General features: G+C 38.6%; 1 protein-coding gene across 20 annotated transcripts in view; it reads left to right on the forward strand.

Annotated features, from left to right (window-relative positions):
- Window positions 1-12,268, forward strand: part of LRRFIP1 (LRR binding FLII interacting protein 1) — a 98,259-nt gene that overhangs the window by 29,975 nt on the left and 56,016 nt on the right. For 7 of the 20 annotated variants that reach the window (XM_063317880.1, XM_063317878.1, XM_063317860.1 and 4 more), the window contains 3 exons: window positions 1,954-2,001; window positions 8,587-8,631; window positions 9,304-9,354. The exons of 6 other annotated variants lie outside the window; for them this stretch is intronic. In XM_063317880.1, coding sequence (XP_063173950.1) covers window positions 1,954-2,001; window positions 8,587-8,631; window positions 9,304-9,354 — 144 coding nt within the window. Of the gene's footprint in view, window positions 1-1,953; window positions 2,002-4,561; window positions 4,584-8,586; window positions 8,632-9,303; window positions 9,355-12,268 lie in introns of those variants that run through there. 7 more of the 20 variants (XM_063317862.1, XM_063317869.1, XM_063317864.1 and 4 more) reach the window with 4 other exon arrangements.

Genomic DNA, 12,268 nt, shown 5'->3' on the forward strand with positions numbered 1-12,268 from the left:
CAGACCCGCCTTAACCTTTGGGGTTTATCTGTCTGGGTTTTTTCCACACTTCTTCAGTTTGTTAGGATTTTCTGTCTCTAATGTAGCAGTAATAAAACACTAGAGACCTATTCCTTGTCTCAGCGTGGTTCCTGGCTGTTAGGACAGCTGGTTAAACTAAGTTTCTACCATATTCCATTTTAAATTTTATTTTTTATAGATCACTGCTAATGACATTTCTCTCTCTCAAACATTTGTACTTTTTATCTTTTAGCCTGCTCAAAATAACTCCATATCCTTTGGACTTGAAGGATCACCTCTGGTTAATCTTCCCCCATTCTCTCTTTTATCCTCATGCCTTATGGTTTAGATTGTGACCATAATTATATAGTCTTCCTTTGTTACAGTTACAGGTAGTCTTCACTTAACGACCATTCGTTCAGCGACGGTTTGAAATTATGATGGTGGTGAAAAAATGGCCTTATTATGACTTATGCCCAAAATTACGACTGTTGCAGCACCCCCACAGTGACGTGGTCAAAATTTGGGTGCTTGGCAGCCTCCCTGCATTTATGACTGCAGGAGTGCTTCAATTCCCCCCACCCACCTATCTCTGCCCTTTTAACAGCCCTGAACACTGCCTTCAACTCCCCCGTCTATCTCCGCCCTTTTGGAAGCCCTGCAACCTGCCTTGGGGGCGGGAAGCCCACCTGTGTGGCACAAGGCATCCCGTCCTGTTTGGTCCTACCTGCGCGGGCACGAGGCTGCCAATAGCAAGCTCCACCCCCCTGCCTGCATTTATTCACCCAACTGCCTCCTCTCCCAGTTCCCCACACCTACCTTTGCCTTTTTCACTCAGCCACTGCGGCAATAGCATAAGGTGAGAAGATAGCATTCTGAAGGGAGCTGCTTCTGCTTCGTCTGTGGCAGCTGGGCAAAAAAGGCGAAAGGTAGGTGTGGGGAACTGGGAGAGGAGGCAGCTGGGTGAATGAATGCAGGCTGGGGAAGGTGGAGCTTGCTATTGGCAGCCTTGCGCCCGTGCGAGTGGGACAGAACAGGATGGGATACCTTGCACCGCGCGGGTGGGCTTCCCGCCCCCAAGGCAGGTTGCAGGGCTTCCAAAAGGGCGGAGATAGATGGGGGGGGGTTGAAGGCAGTGTTCAGGGATGGGAGGAACCAAGCCCCAAATGACTTGGATTGGGGTGGGTGCTCAGCCTAACGATGGGTAAAATTCACTTAACGATGGCAAGGGGAATTGCTAGGATTGTCACTAAGCAATGCCATCTTGCTTTACAACCATGTGGCTTAGTGATGGAAATTCCTGGCTCAATTACCGTTGTTAAGTGAAGACTACCTGTAGTTTGTAGACTCTCTAATCTTGCATTAGTTTCAGGGCTTGATATATTGCATATTGTTCGTGGTGAATCAGCAAAGTATTAGTGTCACACTGGGCACAAAAAGAACGTGACCTAATTGTGCCTTGAGAAAAGAAACAAGCTCTGACTGCAATTCTGCCATTTCCTTTTAAATTTCTAGTGCATTTCTTTTAATCAGATGATGTTGCCTTTTTTTAGTGGCTCATGTAGCTGAATTAGATAAGTACTTCAGTACTGTTTATAAAAGTATGCTGCTGCTACAGAGAATGCTGTGGCCATTTAGCTTAAACGCCTGTTTGGTATGTTGAACCCTGCTCTGAATTTCGAGAAAATTGAAGTGTTCCTTTCGAAGTTTGTTAATTTAGGAATATTTTTGGTCCTGCCTTGATTAGAAGAGAATGTTAATTGCAATATGCCTAGTCATTATTAACAGACATATAAAACTCCTTTGTGATCTTGGTACATTAACATTGTATTAAATCAGGTTAGACATTTCAAAGCAAAATATTTACTTAATCAGTGCAAAATCTCTAGAGTTGACATGTCTTAAACTTGCATATTCAATACTACTCACCTTTCCTTCCTCTTCTATTCATAGAAATACTACGGTCTGGGTACAAAGTTTGGTGACATCGAGCAGTGGATGGTAGGCTTCGTTAAAAATCCAGTACTATCAAAGATTTATATTTCTGAACTCCAGTTATTATTTTCCCATACTTAAAGGACTGATAGTTTGGGAGATAAGTAGAAACTACTTAACCAAAAACAAGTTTCTGGATTCCAGTAATATCACTGAAAAATATCTGTCCTAACAGTTACTGAGATCATTAGGCCAAAGAGGATTTAACAGCATGATATTTATAGGTTTGCCAAGTTATGCATCATTTGATTTGTTATAAGTAAAGAAAATGAGAAAATTTGTTTTTTGTAGACTCTTTTCACTAACTGGACAGTTCCAATGGGAGAATAATAAGTTCTGAAATGTCATGTCTTGGAGTGTCCACCTTCATGACATATTCAGCTCCTAGTTTTGAAAAACTGGAAATTTCTTATCACAGATTTCTGTTCTCATAACTTTACTGAGGGATGGGACTGTCCTCTGGAGCTTGAAGACAGGGACATTTGTTGCCTCTCAGGAGAAGGAGTTGTGTAACTTTCTCATTGGCAGAGCAAACAGGCTTCCTAGTAGACCTACAAAGTACAACAATGGACTGTGTTAGATTATTTGTAACCCTTTGTATTGAACAACATTAAACAAAGCAATAGAAAGTTTAAAAAACAGGAAAAGTAGGATAGCCCAGTTATGTAACCCAATCCGTTATGTATGGTCCTGGAAGCATGTCTCCAAGGGCAAAAGCTGTGATCTTGACTAGGAACGTTTTCCCTATAATGTGGAATGCTAAATCAGTGTGTTTAGATATAGAGAACTTGTATCCTAATAAGGTTGTGCATGCTTCAGAAGTGATTGAGAAGAAGTGTTTTGGTCCTTGAGTGAACATGTGCCCAAACCAATCTACTAATAGCAGCTCATCTTTTTTCAGGCTTCCATATGAGCTTGAAAAAGATTAAGCTAACTCTGCTTTAATGAATAGCAGGGAGGTGCTATGCTCATTTGAGGTCAAAGCACTTCTTTGCAATCATTTTTGAAGCATGCACAGTCCTACTTCCTATCATGATTAAAAACTCAGGCATTCTGTAAAAATCAAATCATGGAGCATTACTCGTCTCCATTCTATGCTAGCTCTTTTCCTTGAAATTAGGACAGAATGATGGGAAAGAGATCTCTTAAGACCTAAGAAATGTAGAATTAATTTTGGACAGGAAAAAAAACTCTATGGGTAAACTCATATTATGAAAATTGAATGAGTGAGGATATGCTGAAAGACATACCAATTCTTGTGCTCTATGTGTGGTCATCTTCAGCAAGAGTAGTTTCTAACAGCAAATAACCAGTGTTACCAAGGGCTCCTTTCATATTAAAATATGAATTAAATTCATATTAATATGAATTTAATATTCCATATGGAGTCCCTCTTTTGGGGGAGATGGGTGGTAATTAAATTTGAATAATAAATAAATATAGGGAAGCTACATATAGGTAGGAACTAAAGTGACATTACAATATGGAGAAACCTTTTAATGTCAATACAAGATAAATCGGGCAGAATATTTCATTTGGTTATGACTTGTGCCTCATGCTTTTGACAAAATCTTGTGAAAATCCTTTTCCATCTTTTGGGGTAGAGTATAGATCCATAAAGTAGACCACCAAATGCCAGCATCACAATTCTAAACATCTGAGGATCTACTTCAGTTCCTTTATAGACAAGCATCTCAGTTTATCATTATGTTGGCCACTCCTAGTAGGTGTTGAACCTTATTGAAACTACATGAATTTCTGCCTAAAGTAGAAAGTCTGTTGCTAGGGTGTTACAGGTGTAGATCTCACACCCTGGTCTTGAGCCAGAGAGGGCACTAACCTAAAGCCTGAAGGCTTCTGGACAGTCAGCAACTCTGTCTTATTGGGATTCAGCTTGATCCTGATTTCTCCCATCCAGTTCCTTATAGCTCCCAGACATTGGGTCAGGACTGCCATTCCTGTTTGGCCTGGAGTAGAGATATATAACTGATGATACCTCACCCTAAACCTTCTTCTGTGGTTTCATCTAGATAGAAAGCTAAGGCTTCAGGAATGGAATTACAGTAAAATAGGCTCCCCTATGCTTGCAGAAAGTGATGAAGGATACCGCGAGCAATGGTACTGAGTGCCACCAAATGGTTTGAAATGACCAAGAATAATAAACTTTTCCCATCCAGCAGGACCAGAGATCTTTCAGGACCAGAAAGATGACACACCCTTCATCCAGATCTTGCCACAGAGTACAAAAGCAGCCAAAGTAATCTCAGTCCCATGCTGGGCCAGAATAAGACTGAAATCCTATCCAGAGTCTTCTGTAGCTGACATTCTCCTTAATCTCCCCCCAAAAAGGAAGGCAGAAAAAGGGTGGAAGGTGTTCAGTATGGCCATATTGAGGGATATCCTCTTGAAGAGCTCACCACCCCCTCTACATCTTGAATGCACCTTCTTGTCTCTTTCCTAGCAACTTGGATAAGCCAGAGAGACAAAATCCAGTCCACATTTGGCAGAGCTTATTCCATAGACAACCCCACCCACTTAATCCCAGGTGACCTCAAGATTTTACCCCTGGACTCTGATCAACTAGTATGGTGAATATGAGCAATTCTGTTGGAAAAGAAGTCAGTGACCTGAAGGCAGTTAATCTAATTCTTTGTTTCCCAACTGAATGTTGCTGACCCTAAACAGTGCCTCTGGATGACATACCTATTTGTTGTTTTAGGTGTTTCTCCCGTCATTTAGGGTTTTTTTATTTTTAAAATGTATTCCTCTATACTATTTGGAGGTCCAGGGTTCCAACAAACCTAATAAGGACCAATAAGCAATTTGTCTATAGTAAAGGACTATCCTCAAATTACATTCCAACAGATCCAAAATAAAAGCTAGATCAGGTGTATGGCCTTCACCTGAATCAGGCCTGAGATGATCTGGTACAACCCCATGGTATTCATGACCAGTAAATCCTGAGCCAAGCCATCCCTATCCCCAGTGCAGGGAGATTTTAATCTCCCAGCACAACAATTAGCAGAAATCAACCACTAGCCTGCCTATCTTAAGTAATTCAGTAGGGAGACTTGCAGGCAGCAGGACAAGCAATATCCCCAACCTTTTCCTTGGAACAATGTCTCTTTGTTTATTTTGTCTAGAAATTAATGCCTCAGCCATTTTTGTACTTCTTATTTTGCAGTTTCTGCCACCAATAGAATAACTTTCTGTTTACTTTGTATAAACAGACATGCACTGATCATTCATTTATGGACTTCTGTTATAAGTATGAGAAAAGAGGGTATTCTTCAGGCATATTCCTGCTTAAATTCAGACCAGAATAATATGGGTCCAAATTGCTTTTCAGGTAACCTCCACTGAATAATGGCTTCAATTACATGGTTGTCTGGGGAGTGTCCTAGTAAAGATAAATCTGAAATATTTTTCAGAAAATAATTGTTATTTTCTCAGCCATTGTCTTTTTACTTTTGTCCCCTGGGATATTTCTGGCCTTTTCATTGGGAGTTGGCAATGCAAGCTACCTAAGCTACAGCAGTCATTGTTACTTGTGTTGATTGACATATTCCTCGCATGTAGACTGCAGGACTAGGAGATTCAAAAAAAACTTGTCAGTCCCTGAAGCTGGAGCAATTTGAATGTATGCTTATGGAATTTTTTACCAGCATATATGATTACTGAGTCTAGGACAGTAATGAGTGTTGGATATGGGTAAATGATTTTTTACCTGATCATTCTTTGCATTTGTTGTTGTTCTCAAGTGCAGTGTTGTCGAATCTAAGTAGATTTTGTGCTTTTTATTATTTATTTATTGGTTTAATATACAAGGAGAAAATTTTTAAAAAAGAGTAAAAAGGGAACAAAAATGTATTATGTATAAGAAATTTTCAGCCTAGCCTTTAAACCCATTGTTGCAGCTTGACCATGTAGAATAATATTGATCAGTGGAGTCCTTGGTGCTCTCTGAGCCTTGTTGTTTACTTGCAGACGTTTCATTGCCAGACTAGGCAACATCTTCAGTCTTTCCATTTCATCAATCAAGTGACAGTTCTTCAACATAAAGCAAACATGCCAGTGATCCAAAATGTAAATCTGGGGCAGCACTATCTTTCCAAAATCAAAGAGGTGGTTGCTATTGTCCCCAGATGCTCAGTAAATCCATAATTATTCATATTGTGATAGGTTCCATGGTTTTGGTGTATATTTCAAATATACATTCACATCTTTAAACCATATTCTAAGGTGTCCAATAAATGGGAAAATATCTTTTGTTAAACCATATTCTGAGGTGTCCAATAAACAGGAAAATATCTTTTGTTAAATTAGTATCATTAAGACAGTGATGGTGAACCTATGACACGCTTGTCAAAGATGACACGCCACAATGTTTTGGGTGATATGCCAGCATTCACCAATACCTGACAACTGCCACGCCCCAGGAAGCCACAGCCGCCCCAGCCCAGTCCCAGCCAGAGTTGCCCTCGCCACCTCTGAGACCCCTGCTGCCCTGCCCTCTGCCGCCCCAGCTCACCTGGCTGTCTTCCTGCTCCCTCTTGCGCAAAGCTGGTTCTTGCAGAAGCCACTTGAAATTTGCAAGCGGCTTCTCTGGGAACCAGCTTTGCGCAAAGGGATAACAATAACAATAATAACCATTATTATTATTGCCCCTTCACACAGAGCCAGTTCCTGGAGAAGCTGCTTGCAGTTTGTGCAAAGGGGCATGCCTTGGCGTGAAGGGGCACCTTTCAGTGAAGGGGCATGCTTTTGCTGGCTTTGCACAAAGCTTTTTGTTGTTGTTCGGCGGGGGGGAGCAACATACCAGCAGAGTCAAGTTAGGCATTTTCCGATCTTCCAAATGTGTATTGCAATGCAGGAAGTATAATAGAATTGTGGCTAAAAATGGGGCCAAGCTTCTGCCATAGCGTCAGTCAGTCAGTTTTATAATTATTCTTTCCCCATAAACTCAGTGGATTTTTTAATAATTTATGATGATATTTATCAGGGATAAAATTTTTGATATATTCACTTGCACAAATAGATAATTTTTTTCCCTCTTCCTAGATATTTAGATTAATTCAAGCAACAACTGAAAACCCAACTATTACACATTTTCATAGAAACAATAGAACATATACGCATACTGCTTTTAATTGAATAATTAAAAGAGTCGTGCTCAAGTGAGATGGGTGTTGACGAATTTTGAAATATAAATAAATAAATAACCTAAGAAATTACCAAGCTGTTACATAATGTATTTAATTTTTGGTATAGAAAATACTTAATTATCAATAATTCATAATATATCATTGGCATATAATAGTGGCTTGTATTTTACTTTAACCACTGTTACAGCTGAAGTGACCTCTGCTTCTTCAGTAAAGCAGGCCAATAGTTGAGATACCAAATTAAAAATAAGTTGAGATAAAGGGTATCAATGATGTGTTCCATGAGACACTTTTGAAGAGATAATTACATTTGTAATAACTGAAGAAAAGGAAATCAATATCCAATTAATACAGAAATGAAGGAAATCCATATTTAGGCTTGACTTGCTTCACTGCACTACAAAGGCATTTTCTGCACCCCATGAGTTTGCCACTGTTTTCACTTTTTCTGAATATGTATCCAGAATGTCAGTTAGTAATTTAATATTATCAGATGCTTACCAAACTTTTAAAAGCTCGGTCATGCAGAATGACTAATCAAAGGTAATACCATTTGTAATATATGACCAAGGTCACTGTTGATATATTTGTGTCAACTTTAAAAGGTTGTTTTAATTTTTATTTTTAGGAAAATATAACCAATAATTTTGGTTGTAATATATTACATATTGTAATATATATTAAAGGTACCTCAAAGCTCATACGATGTCTTTATGAGAAAAAAAAATCAGTCTTGTTGCATCCGTTTTACAGAAAATGGATTTTTTATAATAAAAATGTATTTTAATATAATCCAGAAAAAAATTAGATGTCTCTTTCAGTAATTGATAGTGTTCCTATAGAGCCAGTTTGGTGTACTGGGTAAGACATCAAGCTAGTATCTGGGAGACTGTGAGTTCTGGTCCTGCCTTAGGCACAGAGCCAGCTGGGGGACCTTGGGCCAATCACTCTCTCAGCCCGAGGAAGCAGGCAAGGGCAAGCCACTTTTGAAAGTTTTGCCAGGAAAACTTGCAGGGACTTGTTCAGGCAGTCGTCAAGAATCAACACTGACTGAAGGGCAATGCCCACCCACCCGCCCTCCATGTTCCTGAGGCATGATCTGATGTAGCTATATTGTATTTATGAACCAATTCAACTAAAGGCTGAGAAAGCAGAAAATAACCCAGGAAGGAAAAACTCTGATGTGGAACTAAAACAAAAATTATATTCTTGTTGTAAAGGATTTAAGTTTCCATATGTCTACCAAATTAACCTCTAACATATAAGATTCCAATGCTTTCCATATATGAGAATTAGATTTAAGTGGGGTAGAACTTCTATGTAATAAAAGATTCTGTGCTGTCTTGCCAAGCTTTCTATGACATTCTGTAATATCATTTCACGCTTCTGCATCTTCCCTCTTTTCCCTTTTCTCCTGGCTTGGTAGGAAGACAATGAGCGTTACTCCCATAAATCCAGAAGAAATGCCTCGGTTAGTATTATTTGTGTTTTATAAGAAACATTTATTTTAAAAGATTGAACCATATTCGTCTTCTTTGAAAAATAATTAAAGCAAAACCATTGTTTCTTTTAAATTTAAGAAACTGGGAAAGAGGATAGGACCACTTAGTTTCATGCACAGATTTCCTGTAGTTTTAACATGGTTAAATTTGTAGGTTGATTCATAATTAAACCATTATGAAAAAAAATGCTGTAAAGCCCTGCTTTCAAACTTAAACACCATTTTAGTTAGCAGTGAGCTTAGTTATTGTTGAAAGAACTACATATAATGCTGAGTAATGATGGCAAGGGGTTTTGTGCAAAAGAAAGCATGTATAATTTTGATGTACTTTCTCAGACATGGCTAAACTTGATGCATACGCTTAGTAACCCTAAGTAATTCACAAGAGCTTTGGTAGATGGTAGACAGTAATATGCATTTCTTTTAGCTTTAGCTAGAGTTTTTTTAGTTGCCTGTAAAAAACATAGTAAACTAATGATGCTTAAGATGGTTTTCTAAAGTTTGTTTTTCTCTGAATGGATATGGAATGTTCAGGACGAAAATTATGTGATTGAGGACTTTTTTTCTTCTTACTGACTCAGTGTGTGAAACACGTATCTTCTAAAATTGTCTCTGGTGACCTCTTTGCTTGCTTTTTCTTAGGCTTCAGATGAAGATGAACATATTTCAGTGTATAGCCGTGGAAGCTTAAGGGTTAGTAATATGACTATTATGTACAGAGACTTCTCCATCATTGTCAATACTGGTTTCTCCCCTTTGAAAACTGTAGGCAGTTTGATCATTGTCTTCAAACACAATGTTTAAGATAACCACTGATTTGATAGGAAAGCCGTGATCTTGTAGATACGATTTATGCATGTGTAACCTTATATTTTGTAGCATTTAGGTTTGTTTGTTTTTTTGCCTTTGGAAGGCAAAACGATTTGCTTGCTATTACTGAAAAGCAAAAGTATGATGCATTTCATGATAGGTTATTATTTCATTGACAGTGGACATTATAATATGCATAATATAGTTTTGAAGCAAACAGATAAGCTTGCTAATTCTCAAGGCACGCTTTTCAAACTGTGCTTATTTGTTCCTTTTGTCCAAACAGGATGTCTCTCTCCATGATTTGTTTAGCATGGAGACTCTTTTGTTCCTGTTTTCTTTTTCAAATCTTTTCCATGTCATGGTATGTTATCCAAATTGAGCTATAGGAAATTAATACTAACAATATGTAGCCTTTGTTACTAGCTAATAGGTATAAACATGATGTAATTCAAAATTTGGAAAACTTTGAATTTCTAGTCTTTAATAGATAGATATTTTAAAATATCTTCACTAGAGCAATACTAAAGGAAAATGTTTATTAGCATCTTTAACAGTTTTTATATGAAAAGCAGTAATAATCCAATTCTTCCCATGGCCAAATAGAAGAGTTTTTTAGTTGTTTCTTCAGCATCATATTTCTGAAGCACCATCTTGATCTTATTCTTGCCAACTCAGTGGTTACCCAAGGCAGACCACAATCTTTTGTCTTAGTCCAGGATGACTCATTGTCTCAAAGTCTAGAAGTTTTTTTATGGGGCAACAAACTTTCCCCCCAAGACAGAAAGATAGATGCATGGCTCCACAAAATTAGCATATGTCAGTTATTGCTAAAACAGTTTCTTCATTGGCTGAAGAGATTAAAATACAAGAACAGTTCTTTATTATAAAAAGGGCAAAAAAAAAAAGCTTACATCTCAGTTTCTGGAATGCCTGAAGACTTACTTTAATATATACTGATATACTCCCATGATGGTTGTGTTTCTTTTTTGTTTGTGTGACTGTGTCTTCTAGAGTGTGATCATACTGTTAGGGGGGATTTTGGTTGTCTACTGTTGATGTATTGGATACATGCTGGGTCAGGCTGAAAACTAATTGAAATAAGTATTTTTTGTTGGTGGGATAGTGTTCATTAACTGAGAGGGGCCACACTGCAAATTATTAAAATTAGGTCATCCTAATAAACAATCTACTGCTTATCTTAGGGTCTTGACTTGTATTCCAATTACAGGCCATGTTTCTGGTCCTTTTTTGGTGTATTTATATTTATTCTGCCCTTAATCTGATCTCAGCTTCTGACTCCATGTAGAAAGCCCATTCAGACATACCAGGATTTATTTATTTATTTATTTATTTATTGAACTTCTCAACTGCCTAACTCGTATACAATGACTCTGGGCCGTTTACAAATAATATTGCAAATATGTGAAAAGCTTTGCATTTGTTCAGTAGGATTGCATAATAAATCCAAGGCACTGAGGGTAAAACAATTGAAGGATGTTATGGAGATTGCTGGTGAAGAAGAGGGGGCCCCTCTCCAGGGGGGAAAGCGCACGCATAGTACTGAATCTCTTTGCCTCCCGATCAAGAGGTCCAGAAAAGAATCGCCTTAGCTTTCTGGGCTTTTCTGGTAGAGTTTGCTAGTGTCTTTTCAGTTTAGCAGGATTTTGTATTGTAGAATAGAACAGTAAACACTAGAGCTAAATCTTCTGATCTCAGCGTGGTTCTTTGCTCTATATTCCTGACAAAGGAACGTAGCCACAACCATAAAAAAATCTAATCTCATTTTAATTTTGCATGCTTTCTGACAATTCAGAAAAACAAAGACAGCTTCATAGTATGTATGTTTGTTGGTTGGTTTGTTTATTAGCCAAATTTATATAGCTGCCCATCTCATAGGAAATGACTCTGGGCGGCGTACAATAAGCAAATAAAAACAGTACATATATGAAACCAAGCATTACAAATATAAAAATCAACATTAAAAATTAATTAAAACAAATATATACAAACCCCAGGCAGAGAGAGAATGAGTACATCCACCTCAATAGTGGAGCCATCTCAATAGATCTCTGGTTCCCTGGGACCCCCTGGCCTGGTGGCATAACCAGGTCTTGAGGGACTTCCGAGACGTCAAAAGGGATGGAGGTAAACGAATATCAGGGTGGGGGGAGAATGGTTCCATAAAGTGGGCTCCATGGCAGAGAAGGCCCACCGCCTGGGACCCATCAAATGTAGGTCTCTGGTGGATGGTATCCACCGCATGCCCTCTCTGCCTGATCTAATGGGCCGGGCTGGTGTAGTCGGGGAGAGGCGGTCCCTCAGGTACCCTGGTCCCATGCGACGGGGGGCTTCAAAGGTCAAAACCAGCACCTTGAATTGGACCTGGAAGCAGACTAGCAACCAATGCAGCTCGTGGAGCAGAGGTGTAACGTGTGCCGTTCTAGAGGCACACATAACTGCCCACGCCTGAGCATTCTGCACCAGCTGAAGCTTCCGAATAGTCTTCAAGGGCAGCGCCATGTTGGAGTGGGGATGGTGATTTTCATCTTCGCCTTACGCCACAATAGGAAATCTGTTCCCATTTTCTTTTAATTTCATTTATTTTTTTCCTGTTGCTGATAATTCTGAATCTTCAGATAAATCTACAAATTCTTTTCTGATTTTGTTTTTTAAAAAGTACATAAATTTCTATAAGATAAAATCTTTAATAGTTGGAATCCTGCTGTAGTGCTTCTAATTTATGTTTTGTTAAATTGGATTTGTGACTATCTTATTTCTTCTTCTTACTAGAATA

This window comes from Candoia aspera, chromosome 1 (genome assembly GCF_035149785.1).
Source record: "Candoia aspera isolate rCanAsp1 chromosome 1, rCanAsp1.hap2, whole genome shotgun sequence".
NCBI lineage: Eukaryota > Metazoa > Chordata > Lepidosauria > Squamata > Boidae > Candoia > Candoia aspera.